The sequence below is a fragment of the Falco punctatus genome (genome assembly GCF_963210335.1).
Source record: "Falco punctatus genome assembly, chromosome: 8".
NCBI classification, from domain to species: Eukaryota; Metazoa; Chordata; class Aves; order Falconiformes; family Falconidae; genus Falco; species Falco punctatus.
The window spans coordinates 61,829,833-61,855,633 of record NC_137588.1 but is presented as its reverse complement, the minus strand read 5'-3'; the positions used below and the strand labels follow the sequence as shown (position 1 = coordinate 61,855,633).

Genomic DNA, 25,801 nt, shown 5'->3' with positions numbered 1-25,801 from the left:
TTGAGATTTATTTAAATTTCTGCTTACATGGTTTGCTGGTTGCACAGTCTACAGCTGAGGTTATGTAAAGAATTTAGATGGGTTTTAGTTGTAATTAGTCTGGAAGACTCTGAATAAGGCATGGGTACGTTGTGTTTTTTGGATTATGTGCTTGTGTAGCATTTATACATGGTGGAGGCTTGCCTTAGGACCCTGATGGGAAGCTTTGGAGTGCAAATTAAGATGAAAAAAATACAACCATAGGATTTCTTGTTTGACAAAGAGCTTATATCCCTGCAGCGTCCTTCTTTGGGTGTTTTCCTGGTGGCTCTTTCTTTCCCCTTTGGAAACCTGAGGTCCTTGTGTATAAAAAGGAAACTGCGCTGAGAAAACTTTGGGATTACTGGAGATAAAGCTAGGATGTATTTTATTAATACATTGATTTTCACATTAATACACAATAGTTAATCGCTGGGATGTATTCTATAAAGAGTCAAGATTTTTAATGGAACAGTGGTGCATTCTTGCCTCTGCCAACGGCAATTAATTTGAGAGGCGCGGGGCTGGGCTCCCCGCAGTAATTAGCGCCGCGGCGCTCAGGCGGGGGGGGGGGGTCCAAGCGTGGTGCCCCCCGCGGGGCGGCTGGGGCAGCGCTGCGGCACCGGGCTGAGCCTGCAGCCCGCTGGCTCCGGCAGCCGCGGGCCGGGCCGGGCCGTTCCCTTCCCCCGCGCCGGGCAGCGGCCGTTCCGTTCTGCTCCCCCTGCCCCGGGCAGCGGCCGGGCCGGTTCCGTTCCGTTCTGCTTCCCCCTGTTCCGGGCCGTTTCGTTCCCCCCCGCGCCGGGCAGCGGCCGTTCCTGCCCGTTCCGCTTCCTCCCTGCCCCGGGCAGCGGCCGTTCCGGTCCCCCCCGCGCCCGGCAGCTGCCGTTCCGGGCCGTTCCGTTCCGTTCCCCCCCGCGCCTGGCAGCGGCCGTTCCGGGCCATTCCGTTCCGTTCCCCCCCGCGCCGGGCAGCGGCCGTTCCGGGCCGTTCCGTTCCCCCCGGCCGGCAGGTCCCCGCCCGCCGCTCCCCCCGCCCCGGAAGGCCGCCGTGGGGGGGCGGCCCCTGCCCGCCATTTGCGGCGGCGGCGGGCGCGGTGCGGGCCATGCCCGGCGGCGGGGCCGGGCTGCGGGCGCTGCTGGCGGCGCGGCGGGCGGCGGGCGCGGCGCGGCGGGGAGCGGCCATGGTGAGGGGCGCGGGGCGGTGCGGTGCGATCGTGCCTTGTGCTAACTGAAGCGCAGGTTTGGCCCCCTCCAGCATGCCGCGTTTTGTGCCGTTCAATTATAATGGCTTTGTACTACCTAATATTTTTTTTTTTGTACCGGGTAAATTTTTTGGTAACATAAATTTTTTGGGGGAGCGCGTAATTTCTTTTTTGTAATGCAGATATTTTTTTTTTAATTATTCTTTTTTCATCCCATGTAATTTTTTTTTCTTTGGTACGTTGTAGTTTTTTTACATGAATTACATAAACTTAATTAATTATGCTAATCACATAAATTGGCTCTTTTCCCCTAAGCCTCCTCCCAGTGAAGAGTCCCAATGGCGGGGTCCAAGCTGCCGCACATGGCGGGCTGGGTGCAGGGCCCCTGGGTGCCCCGGCGGCGTTTGCCTGGTGCTACCCGGCTGCAGCGCAGGGTCTGCGCTGGGGCACAGGTGGCATCTCCCGCCGCCTCGGCTTCGTTTTCACGGTCCCCATGTGCTGCAGGGCTGACTTGGGACGGGGCCTTTGCAACCTGCTCCTAAACAGAACGCTGCCCTTGCCGTGCTGCGGGGCTGCGTCATTCGCACTCTCCCTACTTCCATTAAAAACTCTTACCGTCTCATTTCAAGGGCCGGTGGTGCCTCATCAGCACCGGCGAGGCCTCGGGGAGGCAACTGCAGCATCCCCAAAACCCACTGAGAGCACCTCTGCTGCCAGCTGGAGGAACCAACCATGCGCTGCCTCCTGTTCATAGGCCTGGGCTTTGCTAGCTCGCCCACCCCCCCCCGATTTTTTGTAAATTAGCGAATTCATCTGGTGCCAGATAAAATAATACTCTTCAAGGCAGCTGTTGGCAGCGGCAATTTTGTATATGCTTGGAAAAAGAAGAATGTCAGAAATTCATGCCTGCAACTGCGATTGGAGCAACAACAAATTGGGTGTTTCCATTCCTGCGAGTCCAAAGTTGGGTTTGAAGCGTAAAAAGCCTAAATTAATTCAGTTTGGGACCTGTAAGACCCATCGCTTGGACTGGGTGTATCCAACTGAACGCAAGCGGTGGGAGCGATGCGGTTTGATTTACACAGTGCAGGGGGTTTTTTGTTCCTTAATACTGGTGAAAATGTTGCTCCAGCATCTTAAAGCCTTGCTGGAGTCGCATTAATTGCGTTAATTCCTGCTCTGCTCGGGCTCACAGCCCCATCTGGTGGCACTGGCTCCTGCCTGTCTCCAGCGGAGCTGCCAGTGCCGGCTGGCAAAGGCACCAGTTTCCCTGAGCTGCTGAGCGGGCGGTGGGTGGTCCCGAACCCCCGGTGTCTGGGTGAAGCTCTGGAGCAAAATTGCTCGTCCCCTGTCTGGAAGCCCTCGCAAAGCTGCTCTGGCTGCTGATGGAAAGCCTGAAGCGATCTGGCTTCTGCCCTGCTGGGGAGAAAGGTGCTTCCTTCCCATTCCAGCGCTGCGTTTCTGATAGGAGTTTGAGACCCGTCTGTCAGAAAGGGTCATCTCTGCAATCACTCATTCCTTAGTCTCTGCTTTTAGTAAAAATATCAAACAGCTTCCAGACACCTCATAGAACTTTCCTCCGGGTCTGGCCCAGGCCCCGTGAATGAGTCAGGTACTGACTCAAATATTTAAGCTCACGGTGTGCTGTTACATCCCTGCTTGTGCTCCCCGTGGCTCCAGAAGGACTCCTGCTTCAAGGAAGACCTGTTTAAACGCAGGGGCTTTGCAGAATCGAGTGCTTATACCAGTAACGTGTAACTTCTCGTAATGGTGTCTGTATTGTCAATTTTTTTTCTCTTCATTGTTAGTTAAAAAGCTTATGGCTTATAGAACTCCACAGTGCTATCTTTAAATCCATTCCTGCTTGCTTAGGACTAGTAAAATACAGGCTAGGTAGGATGCAGTCTGCTGGTTTACTTCTGTCTTTTGAAATAGGTATTTCCCAATATCCCTTTTAGCCTTATAATGGTACATTTGGCATATAATGTAAATAATCCTTTATATGAGTGGTATATTTGAAAATTAATTCAAGCGTTAGAGCATCTGGGTAATTTGGATGAACAAGGGATGGGTGCAGGTATGCTGGCATCCCTTCCCATTCCCGTGGAAGAGCATTTAGCCAAACTTAATTGACCAAACAGAAATGGTGGGTTTTGTCTGTTTTAAGTTAAGCTGGTCTGTGAAATTATAAACAGTAAGAAACTGTACAGTGAATTTTCCACCTCCTTACCTTTCTACAGTCCGTAACCACAATTTCATCGTGTGGTTTTCTTACTGTTGTACAAAAGACAACCTCTGCCTCACTCGTGTCATGTTTTTCTTTTCTTCCCTGAATAGTCTTCTCAGTCTCACTGGCTGACGACAGAGGAGAGGAGCCAAGTTTTACTTGATCTCAAAGCTTCGGGCTGGTCTGAGTTAGGTGAAAGAGATGCCATCTACAAAGAGTTCAATTTCAAAAATTTTAATCAGGTAATTATTATTATATACTACTTGTAATATAAAGGAAATGTAATTGCTTTGATTTCCATACGATCCTGATGGGAAAGTATTTATATTCAGAAATTTGGGAGTATCCTTGTGGCGCCAAACCTTCTTGGGTTTGCCTCGACGCATTGCTCTCTGATTCTGATCTCATTAGGTGGAGTAAATTAATTCCATTTTGTAGTTATTAAGTAAATTTGGTCTAATATTACAATTTCTTGATTATCATATTAGGGTCAAGGTCAGGGTCAGGACTATGGCACTAGACAAATAATATCCGACCCTGATTTTTTAATTTATTTTTTTTTCATTACTAGCACTTGCAAGTGAATGCTAATATGTAACTGGTGAGGTTCATTTCTGTCAGGAAAGAACTTGAGAAAAATGGGTAGATATAAGAACAGACGCTTTTGGCAAATAAGTTGGGGAAAACATGATAAGTTTCACCTTCTAAGCAGGAAGACAGTTCTAGTGTATTCCTGAATGAATCATAGGAGCTGATCTCGCAGTGTCTTCGGCACAGCACACTGCTGGTTGGACCTTGTTGGGTTTTTCTTTGGAGTCGGGGTCCTGAGCCACGTCTCAAACTGGCAGGAACGCGTCTTAGGCATCAGTTAGAAACTTGCTTTAAAAACATTGAATTTATCTGGAGATCTGTGGTCAGCTACATTCCCCTAAAAAATCGCGTTCTGAAGAATCATGACATTGCTTTGAAAAAAAGTCATGTTGCAAGAGCCTGCATTTCCGTTTGGTTTTATTTCTGAAGGAGGGGTGAGCGCTTTCTTGGGTGGGAGAGGAAAGCCAGGGTTTTGTTCGGGCAGTGGCTCTTGCTGAGCTGGTTCTTTTCCTCGCTGCAGGAGGGACGTGGCGAGCTCCAGGCTTTGGGAAGCCACAGGTTTGTTGGTGTGTTTAGGGGCCCAGAGCTGTGCTGTGAGCCGTTTATTTGCATAGCTATGCCTAAACCCAGACCAAGATTTTTTTTCGTAAATTGCAGGGACTTAGACAAACAACAATTTGTAACACTGATGCATTTTTTTTGTTGTCGTGGTAAGGAAAGCTCAGGCAGTAGACAAGGTGGGTGAGGTGCTCCCGGCCCCTCTGAGCTGGGTGAAAGTGGAAGAGAAAACAACTGCAGGAAAATCCGGCTCACAAGCAGGATGGTGCTGGCGCGGGGAGCATGTCCAGAGCCCCCAGTACATTTTTTCCTGGATTGCACTTCAAACCTGAACGTTAATACAGACCAAATTGAACCGTATCAGACAGTTCAGAGGGCAGCGAAGGAGGGAAGCCCGTGAGAGGGAGCTCATATGAAACCCTGGGGAGATGTGCAGGCAGCTTGCAGCTGGAGCAACTAGTGGAGACCACCTTTGACACCAATGAGATAGAAGTAACCCTTGAAGTTGAGCTTTTCAGCCTTTGCACTCTGAACATTCATGAAATAGTGTCTCTGACAGGGCATGGTCAGGCTTTGTTGGTTCAGCACAACTAGAAATGACTTTTCCCCCACACACCCTGAGTTAAGTCAGAAGTGGTTTTACACACTGAAATAAATAAGTCAATTTGATCAGATGGACTTGGGCAGTGTGCCAACAGACAGGTCAAGAGACAAATCACTGTGCTGCACCCGCAGATATCTAGAAAACCCATCGCTTTGGCAAACATTTACAAAGTTGCGGTGTTTTGACTGTGTAGCTCTATTTTACAGCATAGGTAGATATCAGCATCTTCCCAGTCTGAAGACTGATGAAGCACATACCGATACAGAAAGTTGAGTATGTTTAAATATGCTCATTAATAAATGATGAAGTATGCATAGTACATGTTGCCTTAGAAAGGGTACTCAAAAAAAATTGACACTTGAATTATTTGGGAGATACTGGTACAAACGTTTTCACTCTTGCTTGCCCTTTGTGGATGTCGGGTAAGGCAGAAATGAGAGCAGAGGGCAGGCGTTGGCTGCAGAGCTGAACTTTCTGCACCCAGGCGGGAGAACAAGCTGGGCGGGTGGGTTGGATCCTCTGGGCAGCTCTGGCTGGGTCGGGGTTGTAGGTGAATATCTGAAGGCAGAATCTCACCTGCTGACTTGTATGAACTAGCTGTCGTGGCCCCCATTTGCAGTTACAGGCAGAGGCCGTTCCTGTGTAGTCCAAAGGATTCGACATGCAGGTCCCGAGAGTATTAGATCCCGAGCTGGTATTAGAGAGCAAGTATTTGCCTTTCAATAAGTTGGAGCTGAAAGTAAATTAACATTATGCATGTATGCTTATCGATGGTTATGTTTATAGCGACTATTAGTAAATACTGTGTTTATTATGACCTAGGGAACAAATGACAAAAGTGGAGCTATGCCTGCATTGTACTTTGGGAGAATTTAATCCTGCAATGAAAAAACCTGAACTTGTAGGTACAGCTTCTTTCATTTCACATAATAAATATTCTGTTTACAATATTTAAAGTGCAAGTATTTAGTAAAAGTCAAAGGACTGAGAAATATGATTTCCTCAGATTACTGCTGCCCTTTCACAGATGGTGTAAAATCAGGTGTGTAAAAAAAAATAAATAGTTGAGCTGACATGAAAGGTATTTCAGATTTATGCTTTGCAGATGATATTGGTGTGATTAATGTATTCATTGCTTTTTTTTTTTATTGCTTCTCGCAGATAATGTTCATGATGCATGGAAAATTCTGTGGCTTTAAAATCTATGCCAGGTTTACAAAGTCTGTGTATGTCAACAGATGTTAAGAATATAAACACAACTTTTATTATAAAGTCGTGCAAATGTGTAGACATGAGCTTGGTTTATGTATATTATTTTCAGCATGAGAATGAAATGAAACTTCTGTGAAACAAGAGTTATTTAGATTCCTGAAGCTTTCAGACTGAGATTAGCTCGGTTAAAAGCGATCAGCCGTGGGCTGCCTTTGTAAGGCTGACAAGCTAATGACAATTCTGGCTCATGGAATTAGTTTGTAACCCACAACTTGAAAGTGCTGGTGCTGTTTGTTAGTCTGAAGACATGTTTTCATGAAAATGGGCTTTGGAGGCACAGTTCTCTGAACTGCAAACCAGCCGAGGGTCCCGGCTGGAAGTCCTGTGCTAGATGCGTTGCTGTAGCTGCCCACCACACACCAGTCCTGGTGTACTGAACTGGGTGGCATTGGTGCTGGGCGGTGGCTGCAGCTCCGTGTTCCCATTGTTCTTTAGTGTAAGACAGGCTTCTGGTGGGTGGGTGTTCTGAATCTTGTATGAAATATAAAATACACCAGTGGTGGGGGAAGAAATGCAAATGCAACACGGTTGTAGAGCACCGTGTCTAGAAAAGCTGTGCTGATCGCAGTGTTGCAGCTGTTCCTCCTTATACCTTGCAGCCGCCGCATCTTGTTGCCACTGTTGAAGAGCAGAGGCAGCAGTGAGTTAAAATCAGAGTCTTTTACCTCCAGGACCCTCGCTTGGGTGCACTTGCTCAGGAGCCCCATGGTTGAGTTGCTTTTCCACGTGCTTGGCAGAAACCTCGGGTTGTGAGCAAGGTCAGGGGGAGCGGGTGGGTTTGGACCACTCCATGGCAAGTCTCGAGCCCTGCCACGCGTCTGGGTGCCGGTGAGCATCCGTAAACCTCCCGGCCACGTCAGGGAGCTTCTTCAGAGGCTCTTTCTCTGTCTGCAGGGAAGAGCCAAGTGGCTAGTGAGGCTTTCGGGCTGCTGTGTAGCATCAAGAAGGCACGCTCTTGTCCATTCCTATCTTTGCGCTACTGAAACAAAATTTTATCTTTCAGCTGTGGAGCGAGCCTTCTGCTTCCAGTCTGCCCAAACAAAATTCAGGATCTGGATAGAAAGTTAATTTACACCTCCAGATCATGTCGGTAACTTCTCCCAGTTATCATTTTGCAAATTCAGAAAAGAAGCAGCAGAAACATCGGGACTAATGTTGAAAGTTGGTCATTGAGCAATTGAGGGAGGGGAGGGTTGCCAAGGACCTCAGTGTCCTGGCCTTTATCTCAGGAATTTCGTGGGATTTTCTCAGCGTTTTGGGTCAGTATGCCTCAGGAGGGGTGATCCTGCAAAGGGGCCAGACCTGGCTTAAAAATCTGAATTTCCCCCAGATTCATCTTCAGCCCGGTCCTGGGCTGGGCAGGCGGCTGCGAAGGGCTCTGAGCGTGGGGTGCTGAGCGCTCCCCTTGGGCCCCGTACCCAACTGCTCATTTGCACCAAATTGGCAGGACCATCTTAACTCGGAGACTTCCATGTCTCTTGTCAAAACTGGTTGGATTTGACCAGAGGGTTTAAGGGGCAACTGCCTGTATGATTGCATTTCCTTAGGTAATCATGCAAAGGCAGAAAATGCAGTTAGGAAATTACAAAGGTGGGCAAGTTTGCTGATGGTCAGGTTCAGCATTTACAGCTGCTTTCTTTCATAGGGTAAGTTTTTAATTAAAGTTGTTTTTTAAAAAAAAAATCATGTAGGAAGTCTCCATAAGACCTCTAACGTCATTTTATAAAATGACAGGAAATCAAATGCTCTAAGAGTTTTAAAAGCTATTTTAAATCCATTCTGTGTTTTGGGGCTACAGGACACAGGCGAAAGATGAGCCTGAGCGGAGGGGACAGTAAGGAAGTGCTTTGGAGGATGGTGTGTGGCGAGAGTAGAAGCGTGTGTGTTTCATTGCAGTTGTGGAGTCTCGGTTTTTGAGAACTTCCTTAAAATGGTGCAAAAAAATCTAGAAATATTAAATAAATTGTTATTCTCACTTTACATTTCCTTTCCAAATTTGCTAGCTCTCTTCATATGCAATGCTCTATTGATATGCGATAAATACTCTTTATTTGTTTTGATGGTGGTACTTGGTGCCAGTCCCGGTAATGTAATCTGCATCCACGCTTCCTTTTTCTACTCCTGGCACGTTGCTTTGTCTTCTGCGTTGATCAAAGATTGGAAAATTTGTTTTTATATATGAAGGCAGTGTATTTCATTGCCACTTGATGTACTTAATCTTTTGGCTGTTTGGCTGAAATATGTCCACGCCTTTTACGTATTGAAAACATAATATCCTTTAACCTACAATCTGCAGAGTTAAAATGAATTTTATGTTAAATATTCGGTTGTGGACCACATCTCCAGCTTTTTATATGCCACAGCGGTCTTGTGGTTTTTTCTTCTCCATTGTCTGATAGTGAGGTCATTTTCAGTCCTCTGAGAAATTTTATTCCCAGCCAGATGCGGGCCATATATTAAAAGTAGCACCTGTGGCTAATATCACAGCAGCTTACCATAAATTTACATGGTAACTAGGATTATATCTGTCAAGACTGTTAAAAAATGTCTAGATTTAATTTGATTTCCAGTATTGAAGGAGCTCTCCAACATTTTGCTTCATAACTGTATTTTAAAAGTTAAAATCACTCCATTGTTAAGTTTTATAGCACTCCCAGTGCCCATTAAGTTGATTTGTTAAATAGGGGTCAGAATAAAGCAAGTTGGCTACAGGAGGATCGGAAACCAACCCATTTGTGACAAATTTAGTCCTCGCGTGTGAATCTTCTCAGAGCCCAGGGACTGATTGGATTCAGGTGCAGCTTATGTCAGTTGTGTTTAACCTCAAAGCCTGAGCAGCCTCAGCCCCGACTGTCACTTGTGCTAATCAAAAGACGAACCTGTTTTCTTTCGTTTGGGGGGGAATTGCTATTTTTCGTGTAGGATCGGTCTCCTTGCTCTTCCTGCTAGAGTTGTGCATTGGATTGCCCATGGAATGAAAATAAATTATTATTTTTTATCCGCCTAGGTAGGTGCTGGTTTTCATATAGCCCTTCCTAAACCGCTTCGTTTTCCATTATCCTTTGAGTCCTCTCCCATATGCTGTGATTTGTGCACCTGCAAAGTTATGAAAGTATTTCTGTTGCTTATGTTGTTCACTAACTTCCCTGCGTTTATGAATACAATAACTGATTTGCAATAAATCAGAATTATTTATGAGCGGATTTACAAAGTTGATAAAATACTTGTATCTGAAAATAATGAATTTCTAGCATATCTGCCTGTTGACATTTTCCTTTATTAGAAACTGATAATGAAGTTTTCGGGACTGGCAGAGGTTAAACTGCAAGCTGAAACGGAGTGAATGAACCAGCTCAAGTGTCTCCGAGCGGAGCACAGTAAAAATATACGATTCCTGGATGGTCACACCTTCCTTCAGTTTATTCCTGTGATTGACTGAGTCAATAATGCTCTCGCCTCTGAGTCGGCAGGTCAGGGCGCAGCTGCGGGACCTGGCCGCGGCTCCCCTGCCTGCCCCGTGCCGGGCACTGCCCGCGGAAGGCACGGAGCCCACAGCTGGGCAGGGTGGGAGGAGAAGTTCTGGGGAGATGGCTTGTTTGAAGGCTCACGGGTTTCCTTCCCTGGCCGAGGAGGAGGAGGAGGGGGAGGAGATGACACCGGTGCCCTGCTCAGCAGGTCCTGTGGCCAGTGATGCTTCCAGTTAACTGGCAGCCAGCAGTAGGAAATTTTGCAAAGCTAGGCAGTCCGCAGTGGTGGAGATACAGAGCTGGGTTGTGTCTAGGCAGAAATTAAACCCTCAGTGCTGGGAGTTGGGAAATAACGGATTTATTTTCTTCTCATGGCCAGCATGGCTAGCAGGGTACACACCCATATGCAAAGTCAGCCTGTGCTGCAGAATATTTTCAGACCAGTGCTTTGCACTTGGTGACTTTTTATTGGTTTAAGTAGTGTTGGTTTAGTGCATCGGCAGCCTCTTACGTCCTTTCAAGCCCTTCACAATTAGCCTTTCCTCACAGGTGTGGGAACCATCGTTTTCAATCTCTTCGCTACAAATTCACGGCTCTAATGCGTATGAGAAATTTGTGCCTGATAAAAGTCAGGCAGGTGGTGGGCAGCGATTGCCCCCCTTCATGCCACGGGCTGTCTCATCTCCTCTTCGGGCAGGGGCTGTGTGTACAGACCCCGCCACCCTCGCATCCCTTCTGCCTGTGGCAGGTACTGTTACAGTACCAGTGTCACCATTACAGTATCATGGCACTACCACCAGTATCAGGCCAGTGATCAATCACAACATTAATCATATTTAAATACAATTAATCATGTTTCAGTTGAAGACTCAGAATGGGCATGTGTCCTTCATCTCCTTCATCATGCAAGATGTCCCGTCCCAGGTGTCCAAGAAGTTGCATCAATTTAATTTTTCTTGTGACTTAACTGTAATTAGGGATGCTCGTTTTCTCGGTGAGCTAGGTCATATTTCTCCTTAGAATAAACCATTATTTTATTGTTTAGAATTACTGGGGGTGCTGGCATTTCTAATTGCTGTTTTCCCCACTGAGTAGACCTGTTGTATCTCCATTTAAGCAGGCCACTGCTTAAATCTGCCCAGCTGACCTTTGGGCAGCTCTCCAGTTGGCTCTAATACAGATGCTTTCCTTAAAAGATGGATTTATTATCACTCAAGTAAAAATTATTACAGCATTTGCCTTAACGCTTGTTGCATGCATTGATCTGAAAGCGCAAAAGAAGTTGTTTGTCAAAATGCCTTTTGGATTTCACAAGCTGTCTTGTAGATTTGGAGTAGAAGAAATGTTTCCCCTTTTTTCCAGCCCCACAAATTGGTCATTCGTTCTGTTTGGATTACAACATTTGTTCTGTTTATCAGCCATGCGGGCAGGGCTGCCCCACATGCATAACCAAAAGGAGCAACTGTGAGCAGGTCAGTAGCTACAGTTTGGGCTTTTTCCTCATTAAAACACCTTTGGAAAACGAATGGAAAATTCAGTGGGTTTGAATTCAGTTGGAGACCACTGTTTGGAAAAATGCAAGTGAGACTGATGCTGCCTGAGCTAAAGAGGATGGTCACTCAGAATCCTTTCTTTACTTTTTTGGTTAAGGAAACCTGGTGTCTTGCAACTCTTTATACATTAATTTTATATTTTTTTTTATGGGGGTGCTGGAAAGATGCTCATTAAATGCAAACAGCACATCTCTCTGTCTTGGTTGTTTAACTTTTTGCATCCCCTTGCTTCTGGAGTAATGCCCAACTACATTCCCAAACCATAAATTGCCTTTTACACCAGCAGCTCTCGCTTTCTGGTACTCTCGCGAAGGAGAGACACGCTTTGGGATATTATTCTCTGCAGCTGTAATTAAAAATGGACTCTGGCTGGCAGAATAAACTAAAATAAAACTACAACGCCCCTATTTAAAAATTAACCATTACTCACCAAAAGCACATCAAACCCACTTAGCGGACATCCGTTAATCCCGCGGTGAGCCGTTTCAGGCTTTAATGCGCACTGTTTTACACGTTAAGGGTTTTGAAGTCGCGGGCCAGTGCTGACCTTTCGCATCTGCTCCTCTCGCAGTAGGAATCTCCGCTCGCTGCTCCCCGTCAGGGCGGATTAACGTGACGAAGTGCAGCGCTTCTGCTGGCTGCAGTTTCGGGTTTTGATCAGAATTATTTCTTTCACAAACAATCACGTTTGGCTAAAACGTTACATCTGCTCTGGAAAGCCACTGGCAGGGCCACAGCTTATCAGGGTGAGGTGAGTGTAATTTTTATAAAGCTGCAGACCTGCTTCGTGCAGGGGGGTGTGGGGAGAGCTTCCCTTCTTCCTCTTCTCCTTGCCCTTTCCTTCCTTTAATTTTGTCAGGCTGAGATGAAAAGTTGCTTTGGACAAACATAAAGCTGGCTGTGATGTCTTGGAGGGTTTTGGTGGGGAACACACCGGTGAGTGGGGAGCCCCATCCTGAGTCAGCCCCGCGCTGTGGGTTTGTTTTATCGCTAAGGGTGCTTTGCAGGAAAATGTTTTCTATTCCTAGGGGAAGGTCCTGATTTCATGTTCTAGTGTGATTTTCCTCGTGCTGTGATGAAAACAACAGGAGGCAGTTAAACCTGTGTCTGTGTGTGACCAAGGTGCCCCTGGTTGGGAGAATCTTTATTCCATGATACAGTGGGTGGGTGCTTGTGGGAAGCAAAACTACTGTTAGCTGTGCAGGTCCAGGACGCTGGGTTTACGACCGTGTCTTGTAATGCCCAATCTAATGAAAAAACAGAGTTGTACAAAGGGATTCCCTTTGTGGTGTGCTCGTACGAATTTCTAAAAGAAATTGGATGTTCACTGGAGGACTCAGAATTAGTATTTGTCTCCCCTCATGAGCCCGTCTCTCCGTTTCCAGACGTGCTGATGTACAAACGGTGTGGGTTGCCCGGAAGAACCCTTGTGTCTTAGAAAAGAACAGCCAACCAAAAAACCATGGAACCTCTTAAAATATTGCACATCAGATGTACCATGCCACTTCCAGGCATGTGCTTGGAGCACATGGAGGTGTCTGAAGGCAGTTGGAAACCTTGAGTGTAGGTTGTCTATCTAAATTATTGGCAGTTAATTGAGTCTCATTCTTAATAACGTAACTTAACTTGGCTGCCTTTGTCCATTTCTCTGCCACCTGCTCCAGCCGTTCTTCTAAATATCGGAGTCAGGAGATGAAGCACAGGTCCAGGTGACCTGCAGATCCCATCGGGAGCGGTGGGCATGGCAAACCAGGCAAGGTACCCGGCTGCTCGGAGGTTGAAGGATGCCCTGAAGAGAAACATGTTGTCTGGGAAGATGCTTGTTCTCTCCTACTCTTTGGGTTTTTTTGAAGGATCTGTCACTTCTAGACTTGAAATGTCTGTCTGCAAAATCACATTGAGGTTTTATAGTGCAATATAAATCAAAAGCCTGCAGGTGCTGGCCCAGGTGAGCCTCCTGCTGAGTTCACTGCCCTCGTGTATCATATACTCCCTTCTACTCTAAGAGTTGTCCCAACGTGAAGACGCATTCTAACAACACAGTAGGACGCTTTCAGCAGCTGGGTTGAGTGAAATGATTCCCTGACTGGATCTGCAGTGAATGTTCCTTAATTTGCTTTATTTCACAGCTTCAGGTCTTTTTCGATTCTGGCTTAGCCAAGAGGGTCTTTCCAAGTGCCTCACACCTCCATTGTGATTTCTTTGTTGCATGTTTCAATTGCAGACCTTGTCTTTAAAAAAAAAAAACAAAACAAAAAAAAAAAAACCAAAGAAGCTGACAGTGGGTAGGATAGTGGGAGATGAAATGGTCTTGAGACCAACCCCTTCTCTTCATCCATCATAAAGCGATGCCTTTCTTATCACTCTTTGATGTTTTCTTAGCATCATAAATAGCAGAGATTTAGAGGATTGTCAGAGGCAGGGTACGATTGCCCTCGGATACTCAGCAGAGAAGATCTTGGATATTAAACTGGTAGAATCTGTAATCTTGGCCAAAAGAGCAAGGATAATTTTGTCTGAGCGCTCCCTGTGTTATCAGCAACATGTATGGCATGTGAACTTCACTTTCATGTTTGCAGAATGAAATCATTCCTTCGTGTATGAGTAAAAAGATACATCGGGGAAGAGGGTAGAGGTTTGTTCTGCTGTGGCCAGCTCCGTCCCATCCAGAACGTGGGGCGATGGGATAAGGAACTTCCCTGTTCTTCTACGCTGCACCTGAGCTCTGCAGAAGCCAGAGGGTTCGAGCACCTTTCTGAAGTGGAGTATTCGCTTAAATTAATTCTTCATTGGTCTGTTTTACAGTAGCATCATGTCATGGGCCGGCACCGTGTGGTCGAGGATGGGTCAGGCAGAGGCACGAAGCGGGTTGGCTGTGGAGCGCCTTAGCAGGGGGTGCGGGTGCCTGAATTCCAAAGGTTGGGACTGGGGACTAACGGCACCTTGTTACTAGTTTATTTTTATAGTGGTTTGTGTGATGGCTTTATTACAGTACAGCCAGGGGTTTGATTTGCTGGGCCAAACATTTGCTTTAACAAGTAAAATTATCATTGTTCTTTCAGTTGCGCAGCCAAGAGAGTTTATTATTTTAAGTGGCTGATTGCTTTAGCAGGTGCTCAGTTAATGGGGCTTCGCTGTATTATTTAATGTTTTTAGGTAGGGTGCAAAAAGCTCATTTTAAAAAGTCATGTTTCTTGAAGTAGCTTTTTTATTTGGTGCAAACCTCCTAAGTGCAACCTTTATGTTCCATTTTTGAGCACAAAGCACACCAAAATGGCTTGGGAGGTGGAGAGCCACATTAAGCTGATGGTGTGGCTGGAGGATTTCTTCCATGTTCTAGTTCAGTCCCGAAACCTGGGATGATTTCCCCTCTTTTTCTCGAAAATCTAATTATAGAGAGCTACATTATTTCAATAAATAAAATCATACTTATGAGTGTATGTTTACCTAGTGCTAAGAAACTGGAACCGGGGGAGGAAAAAAAAAAGGCATTTCTTTGTAATATTTCTATATGAAGTGATATATCACAAATACCATGCGACCTTGTTGCAGGTTTCCTTGGGATTTAGGATGTCTTCTTATTTTGCAGTAGTCTTTATGGCAACTATAATTATTTTTATCTACCTATAAGCAAATTAATGTATTTTGTGATACGGTTGTATTGACCCAGTAGAGCCTAGGCTTGAAACTTTTACCGCTCCCAGAAATAAGTTTTTATGCTGCCTTCAGATATCTCCGTGTTCTCTCACTTGTACTCCATCGAGTCTATAAATCTTTTTGGTGGGATAGGCGATGAATTTTGGTGTGAAGTCTGTTCATTGAATCACCGAGAATATTATCTGCTTTCTGTTCATGAAATCCAGGTGCAATCACTTACTGTAATAAAAATGAGAATAGGAAAAATGATCCTCGGCACCGAGGCTGCTGGAAAAGTCAAGATGTGACAAGGAAGAAGGTAATAGATGGAAAGTTTTGTATCATATTATCACCAATAAAAGAAAAAGAGGTCTAAATTCAGCAGTTATGAAAATGTTGATACAAATAGGCTTAGAAAAGGTAAAGGTGAGGTTTGTTGTGCGGGTTGCACGCGAGGGCATCTCACGCACCTGGTGAGCACGAGGGGACGAGGCAGGCAAAGCGCGGAGAAGGCTCGAGGAGCAGGTCGGTGCTCTCTGCCGTCCTCGTGGGCCCTTGGCTTGCATTGATCCATGTTCCTTGGCCTTCACAGAAAATTTGCATTTGTTTTTCAGGCCAGTTGAATCACAAACGGGGCACATTACGCTTGCACCTGCTTTATGGCAAAGTGATGTCACAGCTTAGGTCACTGCTGAGCTTAGAAGGTGAAGCCTGTGACTCAGACCCCTTTTGGGGAGCTGCATCTTGAACATCATCAGGACCATGTCGCTTCTCGTGCCACACCTGGTCTAGATTGCACCGAGCGAGTGTAAACTTCCCTTGGCTGCAAGCGGCTTGGGCTTTTCCTGGGACAGCATTCCTGAAATTACCTTCTGTCATCTCCCGCGGCTCTTGACATTGTACCGGTACCTGTGTGAGAAACATCCCCGTTGAGGAAAGGCCATGCCTCCGAGCTCCGCTTCCCTTTGCCTCCATTTATTCTTCATGTTCTTCAAATTGGTAAATCATATGACAATAAACAGAAATACCCTCAGTGAAGAGGGAAGGGGAAACTGTTGTTTATCTGGTCAGGTGGTTTAGATTAGCAGTGATGCTGGTCTGTATTATGTTACTTTAAATCATAGTGTCCCAACAGGACATAAATTATGAAGATTGTTACAGTATGTTTCATCCAATGTAAGATCAACAAATTGGAATAATTTTTTTAATAGGAAAATCAGTGCTTTGGCAAGGTTATTGTTGAAGAATTTAATTTAACTTGAGCTTTGCTTGCATTATTTCTTAATATATAAAAACTATTTGCATAATGTATGAAGTATAAACATTTTTAGAATCAAAGGCAAGAATGCCTTTTCCAAGATTACATAGAGTGGCAAACTACTTAGAACAGATCAGTGTTTGTGCTTTTGCTGTCAAAAATGTTTGATATAGAGCTGGCGAGCTAGTTTCTTCACCGACATAATTGTAAACAAGTGTTGGGAGACAGAAACAGAAACGGCGTTCTTTGTAGAACATGGTGTAAAGGTTTTCACATACGCCGCTGCAGATCTAACATGGAGAGTAATGTTTACAGCCACGATACAACTATAAATAGGTAACTTTTTTTAGAGCGCAAAGCAGCATTTCACTTTTGTATAAATGATGCGTGCGGATAAGTATGGGGGATGCCAGCAGTCAGCTCTGGATTTTAAAAGAATATTGTAAACGCAGAAAAGCATGAACAGTTGAGTTGGAAATTGTGGTTGTGGGGTTTTTTAGAGTTTCACATTCTGTTCTGAAGACAGAAACAGCATCTCAGTGTGTCTGTAGTATTCCTCTTCCATCCTTTCCCTTTATCAGTGACCGTCAGAGTCAGGAGTCCTGCTTACCGCAGTCTCCAGTGATGCTTAGGGAACGGGAGGGTTGGCTGCATTTGCAGTATTTTGCTGCTCCAGCTAATAAAGAGGAGGAAACCACATCTCTGACCGTGGTTTGTTAGGTGTTCACCGTCGGACCCTGCTGCCTGCCCGTGCCTGGGTGGGTCACTGGGTGAGGGAGCAGGGAGGTGCAGGCACGAGACGCCTGAGCCGGCTGCTCCATGGCTTATGCCCTCGCACCAGGGAGATGGGGACGGGAGAAGCTGCGCTTGGCTCTGCGCTGGGGCATCCTTTAGTTGCGTTCTTCGTGACTGTCTGGCTGCTCTTGGAATGGTACTAAAAAGGAGAAGAGCAGTGGGGAAGCATCACCCTGATTTATGTCGTGGATGAATCCAGGCAGAGCCAGAAAAAAAAAAAAAAACAACAGAAGAGGAAAATATCTAATGCGAGGTGGAGCCAGCATCCCTGGGGATGGCTCAGGCAGGCTGATGATGCCGACAGGGAGGAATCCCAAAACAGGCACGTGGGTTTGAGAATGATACCTGTCCTGCTGTGCTGCCATCACCTCCCTAAGTGCTCGCTGCATTCCTCTTTTTTTGTGTTTTAACCACGTTGTCACTTTCCGATGAAGAATGTGACCTTGTGAGATGGTTTTTGAACGTTTATGAGGTAAAAGTCTTTCTTAATGGCATAAATAGAATTTAAGTAAAACAAACCCTGCATTTTGCTTGAGAGCACAAGAGGAAATACCATGACGGCCCTGGTGACATAACTTGCCATAGCTCGACGTTAAAGAGCTTTTTCCTTTTATCCGCTGGCCCGTAGCTCAGTTAGGTAGCTCCGTCAGCTGGAGATGGGAAAGCTTCTGCAGTCTGGAAGTGAACCTTAATGATTTGAGTTTATTATTGTTAAAAGTGTCAAGCTGCTCAGGAGAACACATGCTGGATATGGGCATTTTTTGCTCGGGTGAATGGAAAGCAAATGCGTGAGGCATAGTCCTCCCTTGCCTTGCGGGACAATGTCACTAGAACTGGTTTTATTTGTTCGTTTCCCGCTGATAAATGATACAGATGCAGCTTGGGTGGGTGGGGAAGGGAAGACAGGTAGCCCTCACGCTGCAGAAGGTCAAGGTTAATGCTACCTCCAGTGTTATAATGACAGATGGGAGGCAGAAACCTTAACGTACTTGTGACGAGCATATGGTTTCCTTGGCTGGGTGTCCGAAGGATTTAAGAAGGCTGGGTACGTACTTCACAGCGTACGCATTTTAAAACAAATAAATAAAAAGTGCGTGTGGTCATATTGTTAGGCCTTTCAGCTGTTTTTCTCAACTATCTCCGCTTTCGAGTCAAGTCCTGTCAGCTGCTGTGCTGCGGAGATGCACTGGGGCAATCCATCACGGGGGACGCGCGGGTGGGTGATGTACGAGCACCACACAGCGACCTGCGTCGCTTTGATGTCTAACTCATCAAGATAATGTTGGCAAGCATTGTGCAAAAGCAGCATGTTTAAAAAGTATTAAGATGAATTGATTCCTTGCTTAAGAAGTGTGAAAGGAAGAATAATAGCAGATTAGCTGCAGGATCCCGCGGTTCTCCCGGAGCCATGCGGCGTTGCGCAGTGCCGAGGGGTGGATGGAATTTCATCTCTCCTCCCGCTTCTGACAGCGGTGTCTGGCCCTGGTTTTCCCATTCTCAGGCAACAAAAGTCACATTAAGTCTTATTTTTTGATAGCATACTTTGTCGTTTTCACAAGCAGTTTGGCCAGTCCTGAAACATTATGCGATAGCTGAATTTATTTTAAGGTTTGGTTTGTTGGGTTTTTGTTTTCCTTTATTAGGTTAACTTGTTCTTCTGAGAGTAGCCCTGATTTTTATCTCATAAAGACATACTATGGCTGCTAGTATTTAAAAAATCTAGTTTTACAAGTGATGTTTTGACTGAAGCACCATTAGTTTTCAGTTCTGTCTTTCACTATCTTAAAAGACATGAAGGGAAGGGACATACCGGCGCACCTAAGGCATCTCCTTGTCTGTGCAGGATTGTTTCACTCCTTGCTGCTTCTGCTGCTCTCCATGGCTCGTGGCAGGTCACGCGGGTGATGCTGTCAGAGTACCCTCTGTGCCTGGATGTTATTTTAGCCCAAACGTCCTAAAAGAATCAGGTTGAAAATGTCTGCCTAATAATGCCTGTTACAGAAATATCAGAATACTTCATAACATTAATACATCAAAGCCTCTTTAAATACTTCTTTATGGCTTTTGGAAAATACACAAATCCTTTCTTTCTCCTCTCCTTCTCTTTTTAAAGGGAAAATCTGAAAAAGGTCTTGTTAGTGGCCGAGGGGCTGCAGATCTCTGTTACTAATATAGTGAAAGTCAAGACTGTGTTGGGTCTTTGTCATGAGTAGGGTACTTGTCCCACTTTCATCAAGAAATGTGTGATGGTCTGATAAACTCTGCCCACCAATGCAGTCTTGACAATGATCTTGCACTGCAGACTGCATAATAATTTTCATTATTTTTAATTAAAGTTGAAGAAGTGCAGACTCCTGCTCAAATTAAGGTTGGTTGTGTTGCCGGAATGCGGTAATTACTTTAATTGATCACAAGATAGTTTCCTTGATCACCAATTAGACCAAATTACCGATCAAGTTTCAAGACGTGAAGAAATGTCCAAACTGATTTTATGTAATAGTGTTTTCATATCTAATCAAACCTGAATATCTTTTCCTTCCAGAGCCAATTGTATTTTCCCAAAGAAGGGTTATGGCTCTACAAATACAAAGGTGATTCATAAACAATAGCTTTCCAATTCGTTTAATTAGCAAAGGAAGTATTTAGGGCCTTAATGGAGATTGCTTTGGTGAAATTGCTCGGTAGAACCATAGCTCATTTTCTTAGTGGGACATACTTTTTGTGTATAATTAAAATAAACGAAATGGCAAGAGGTAAGTTGCTTTGGGTAACGTGCACCGAGGGAGCAGGTCTCCGAGCAGAGCAGGGCACGCAGGAAGGCGGGCATGCCTCGCAGGCGCGCGGGCTTCGTCCTTCGCTGCGCCACCGCATTGCCCTGGCCGGGCAGTCGTGGCCAGCTGGAGCAACGAGCAGCAGGACCTGTCCTGGGGAGGGTCCCCTGCGCCAGAGTGAATTCCTTTTCGCGGCTCAGACAGCCCCAAATCGAGCACTCCTCGGGAAGACGAACAGTTTTAAGACCGCCGTCCGTTTTATCTAGCTGGAGACTTGTTACTGCCTTCAGGGGAAGTGGGTGATTTGGTGGCCCACCGGCCACAGAGGATTTGGTGGTCCACTGATGGCAGAGGGATATGGTGGTCCACCGGTCACAGAGGATTTGTCACCACAAAGCGTGAAGGAGGGTCTGCAGGACAGACCATTCAGTAGCCTGGTTTGCGGCCGCAGTTGCTCTGCCTGCCTTCCGTTGGAGCGGTGATTATTGCCACAGAGTCGATGAATTGTGTTTGTGGAGCGTGCCCTGGTGGGTGAGTTCCTGGGACGGACAGGCGCTGGTAGGGCGTACATGAACCTGGTAGGGGGTTTTATAAATCTAATTCTTTTTCTTTCCCATCCTGTTTATTCGTAGAAAGGCAATCCAGCTGTAGATGCATTGCTGTTATAAACTTTTGGGGACCTTTCTGTGTCTAGGTTGCTCTGTTGGAAATAGCATTCCTATGAAGCCCATGGACGCTCTAAAAGCATTTAAATCAAAAATCATTCAGCACGATTAATGCAGAAGTTTTCCAAATCATTGCTAACATCTAGTGCACAACTTGCAGCTTTCTGCTTCAAAGCATGCTGCTGAAACATTTGCAAAGTTTTAAAAGCAATTGTTCACTCAAAGTAAAACTAAACCGAGCGAGAGCTTCAAGGGAAGTTAGATTTTCCCGAATTTTGGAATGCTCTTGGGTCAAAGAAAAAAGCTTTTTAATTGCTGACAGTTTGGTGATTTCCAAATGACAAACCTCATTGGAATGATTTTCTCTGATTATAACGTTTGCATTCATTTGACTGGCAAAGCGACTAACAAAGTCATACTTCATCCAGGCACCGATTCTTTTTTTACTTAAAGGTTTTTGTAATTTGTGAGAGGCAAAAAGACTTGAAACTATTATCAACCATTATATGTTATTCATTGACCACATGTTTGTTTGAAATGGCCATCGCTTGGTGGAATGCGGGCTATGTACATTCTCTTCCATAAATTAGCACTGAAAAACTACCTAAATCAGGTAGGGTTTTGCTGAGCTGCTTGTATTATAATACAAACCAGACTACAGCGTGGATGTTACTTTAGCTTTGCATGTTAATTCAGGTCCTGAACCCCGATGGATGGAGCTCAGTACGAACAAAGCCCGCCGACCGAGAGGCATCCTGCTCACGCACCAAGGCCCTTCGGGCCCCGCTGCGTAATTGCATTCTTGATTTACATGGACATTCTAATTTTCTTTATAATGCAACGATTTGCTCCTAAGTATTTTGGCAAGGGCCTGCTATTATTTTCTTCTTGAGCCCATGATAAAACCTGCATCCTGGGGGAGCATGTCGTGCAGAATATAGGGGCAGAGGACTGGGAAACCTATTTTAACTCATTTTAAGGGAAAATATTTTCTCATAAAGCAGAGGGGCAAACCCACCCGCCGCCTTTCTCCCTCCAGTAAAATAGACAGCAAAATAGTTACATGAAAGGATATGTTTCTGGAAGTGGTATCAGTAATACTGTGGCACGATGCTTAATTAGAAATGGCATGTTTCTAAGATGCAGTAAGGGATGAGGGGTTTGGGATGGATGTTTAAACTCACTGTTGGATGCCAAAGGTAAAACCACTGCTCTCATACAACGGCTTTGAATCCCGGAGCAGGTAACATCGAGCAGAGTGATTTGCCGGGGTCTGAAGGGGATGGTTTCAGCAATCCCAGGCAATGCATTGGTGGCGTGAGAAGGTGAAATGCTCCTTGAACACCTGCAAACCCGAGGTGCAGCTATCTAGAGCATCTCTCGGAGTTGTTGAGATTTTGGAGTGAATCCTGCAGATCTGCTGCCAGTCAAGGCAGGTGAAGGAGTATTTTCCTCTTTGCTCTTTCTCTCCTTAGGCTTTTGGATTTATGACGCGTGTTGCCCTACAAGCAGAGAAGCTGAATCACCACCCAGAATGGTTCAATGTCTACAGCAAGGTAACGTGGTCACCAGCCCTAGGTACAGGCACGGCAAGCTAAGGGGGCCAGACCTCTGGCCCATGCTCTCTGCCTTTTTTTGTGGTTTATGTTCAAGATAAGGGAATGGAAAGAGGTGGTGTCTTTATAAAGAGGTTTGAGATTTTTAAAGAGATGCTGAGGTGTTTGTAGCCGTGAGGAATCGAGAATCAAGCTCTTTGCGAGGGCTACCAGCTGCATGGTTTGGACCTATCACTTCACCTCTCTGGCTGAGATCTAAAAATAAAATAGGAGCCTTTAAGCTCTTACTTAACCAACTTGAATAAATTACTGTCTTTAAACTTTCTGTGCAGCGAGTCCGGAGCCCAGGGGTGTAGGGTGGCAGACCGCTGATGTGTAAGTACCTAAATGGGAGCCCAGCAGTCTCAATTTAGGTTTGATTTTTTAAAAAATTTTAGGCCTCTATGTCTCAACATAGCAGCTTATAAAATTTGTTTATAATATTACCTGACTGGTGGTGGTCTTGTATTTACAAGGGTTACAAGGTATACTGCAGCCCACAAATGAAAGGTGCTCTGTGAAAGGGGGAATTACTGCTCTCCCTTTATTTTTATTTTTTGATACTTCTCATTGCATTGTATCGAGGTGTGTGGTTTAGCATTTGGTGAGTATGCAGCGGTATCACTAAAAACATACCGAAAGTACGTGCGAAGGAGCAGCCTGCGGCTCGGAGCCACCAGCAGGACATCCCCACCTCTCCCCAGCAGAGGCATCCCGGCACTGGCTCCTCCTCATCAGCCCTTCAGCTCACCCTCTTTAAGGGGACATTAAACGCACCAGACAAAGTCCTGATCACCTACTCTTCACTATTTTTTTGGCTTTCCAGAATCGTCAGAATTTATCTTTTCTTTCCTCTTCTCTCTTTCCAAAACCTCAAAGGCGAGACAAAGTAACGCCCAACTTGTCATCTGGCTTAGTCTAAACAAACCCGTGCAGGCAGCTGCGTCATAGCAAAATGCACCGGTCCATTTGTTTTTCTTTTTGAAATTAATCTGCATCAAGCTTAACAATTTTTTTCACCTTCAGGGTGCTGTTTTTTAACAAAACGCCTGAGCTCCTGCCTCAGCTGTTGGCAGCTTGGTCACTGGCCCAGGTTCTTCATGAAACTGATCCGTGGAATTTAAATGTAAAGAATGAGTTACTTAATCGGACACCTCTTCTTGGATGAAACCTGAGAACGCAAAGCCTGTTTTATTCTGCGAAGGGGCTCGCTTTGGTTAGACTTTAGGGTCTGTTAAGCCCCCTCACCTACAAGATCTTTAGGTTTAAATGAGCATTTACATAAGTGGTGAGTGTCCAGCTCGCTGGGAGCACCGTGTAAAACCAGTTCACCTTAGAGACATGCAGCGTTCCCAAGGAATTGTTGCTCAGCCTACGTGGCGGATGTCAGAATGGCTTTGTAACCCCTTTCTTTTCCTTTTTGACAGGTTCAGATAACTCTGATTTCCCATGACTGCGGTGGGCTGACCAAGAGAGATGTGAAGCTGGCTAAATTTATTGACAAAGCCGCTGCCTCAGTGTAACCAAGATGTAAAGCTCTTTAATACAGTGTCCACCAGTATTTTGATTTAAATGGTATCCCTCATTCCTTGTAAGCCTGATTTCACAACCCCCTAAGACATTTTGTAAATAGAATGGCTTAGCTTTGTTGGCCTTGAGACGCCTGTGGATGTTCCTGCCTGTCTTTTGCCATCGCTGGCTTCACGTGAGGATGGAGCAGATAAACCAGTAGCAACTAAGTTCTGAACAGTCCTTTTCCAGCAACTCAAACAAGCTGGAATGAAAGCAGGAGCCCGCCCGCACGTGTTGGTGTTCCCCAAGCCCCTGGGAGCCGAGGCTGGTGGCAGCTACCACAGGACCCTGCCCTGTGCCCAGCCGCTTCCCTCCTATAGATTTGTACATCTCTGCACTTCAGGCAGCGTAAGGGCAGGCAGGCTGGGGCTGTTCCCTCTGCCAGTGACTGGTGGCCAGCGCAGGGGATGCTGGTGAGAGCAGTGCAAGCTGCTGCTGCTGTTGCCTTGGGGTTGCAGCTCACCTCACGGTTACAGCTTTGCTTTTGGGTTTTTTTCTGTGCTTGTCCGACGGCTCTTTGAGTGTGTCTGTCCTTTTGGCACCCACAGCCCAGCCGCTACAGCCAGCTAAGCGTTGCAGCATGCTTGAGAACCCTTCTCCATCAGAGATGCAGGACTGGATCCCGCAGTTGCAGCCTTCTGCAGAAGGCTCAAGAAAACTTGAGCTCTGGTCTGGCAAATACAAAACATACTCAGTGAGCTCCTGGCCCTCATATCATTAAACAAAGCATGAGCTTAAGTGCTTGGCTGGGCTGGGCCAGTGCTCAGCACCTTGCAGGACTGAGCCATTGTTTGTGTTGTAACGCTGCCGTACCTGCGGGATCGGGGGGTAGCACCGCCGGGAGCTGCCGGTGGTGGAGGAAGCGGCATTAGCAGGATTCTTGCTAAGCTGGGTTCGGCTGAAGGTATGCTCACCCTTTTTTTGTTGTTGTTGTTGTAGCTACAATTACTCATTGCAAACATTGTTGCAAGAACTGCATATCCCACCGACGAGGTTTAAAATAATTTCTTCCCTGGTTTCAAAGTCTTTGTTTTTGATCCTATGATCCTCACCGAGACTGATTTCCACTGCCGGCAGGGAGATTTCAACCTGCTGAAGGCTCACGGCAGGGCCTCTTCTGTGCAGTCCCGCTGTGAGTGTCCCCAGCGTGCTCCGGCATGCCCTGCCAGCAGCTCTGGGCGCGGAGCTCCAGGAGATTGACACCTCCGAAATGCCAGAGTGCATTGCTGGAGTGACACCGGCGGCACAGCCACCAGCCACCCAGAAGTGAGATACATGAGTGCCAAAATCTATATTGGGTGTATGTGCGAGGTGTGTGGTCTGTCAGATATTTGGGATGCAGAATGCCACTAGCTGCCGTGCAAGTATCCGTGTCGATAAAATAAGAAAGGTATTTTTTGTTAATCCTTAGCAAGTGCACTGTCAGGTGCTAATTGGTCACAGGAAGGAAGATGTAAGGTGTTGGGGTTTATTGTCGGTAACCCTGCTTGGGATATCAAGTTAATACCTAGAAAGACCCAAATTCAGGCTGCGTGCTCCAGTGTGCTTTGCTTACAAGTGCATTTCCCCAGCGAAGCGGCAGATTTCTCTGATACGGTGTGAAAGTGGTCACTGTTGTGAGGAATGACTAAAACTAATAAATAACCAGGCTGTGACGTCTCCTGTTACTGGTGGGGAAGTGAAAGGGGCTTCACCCACAGTTTTGACTTCTCTAATCAAGTGTGAAAACTCTGTTGTTAGAAATTGACAGATAATGTGGGCACTTCAAATAAAACAAACAAATTCCTCCTTTGTACTTTGTTTCTTTATTATTGTACAGATGTAACAAAGCTGTTAGTATTAAGGCAAATTTCAGATCAATAATATTTAGTTACTGGGAGGTCTTTGGGTTAGAATATTGATATTTATTTACATACTTCAAGGAAAAAATAAACATCCACCAACTAATTCGGCTGGGGGAGTGCATTGCCCAGCCAGGGCAGGGAGCTGGGCAGCTGTGGTGGTTTGAGGAGCCTGAC

General features: G+C 45.8%; 2 protein-coding genes across 3 annotated transcripts in view; both read left to right on the top strand.

The window, feature by feature from the left end:
• TXNDC15 (thioredoxin domain containing 15) overlaps positions 1-22,172 on the top strand; it is a 30,414-nt gene extending 8,242 nt beyond the window's left edge. Inside the window, exon 6 of one of the 2 annotated variants that reach the window (XR_013930191.1) lies at positions 22,092-22,172. The gene's annotated coding sequence lies outside the window, so the exon portion shown is untranslated. Of the gene's footprint in view, positions 1-3,556; positions 3,686-22,091 lie in introns of those variants that run through there. The other variant, XR_013930192.1, reaches the window with a different exon arrangement.
• PCBD2 (pterin-4 alpha-carbinolamine dehydratase 2) lies at positions 1,012-25,569 on the top strand. Its single transcript, XM_080400441.1, has 4 exons — positions 1,012-1,201; positions 3,557-3,688; positions 22,092-22,172; positions 23,639-25,569. Exons 1-4 carry the CDS (start codon positions 1,121-1,123, stop codon positions 23,732-23,734), a joined length of 390 nt encoding a protein of 129 aa, XP_080256567.1. The 5' UTR covers positions 1,012-1,120; the 3' UTR covers positions 23,735-25,569.
• Positions 25,570-25,801: the final 232 nt, after the last annotated feature.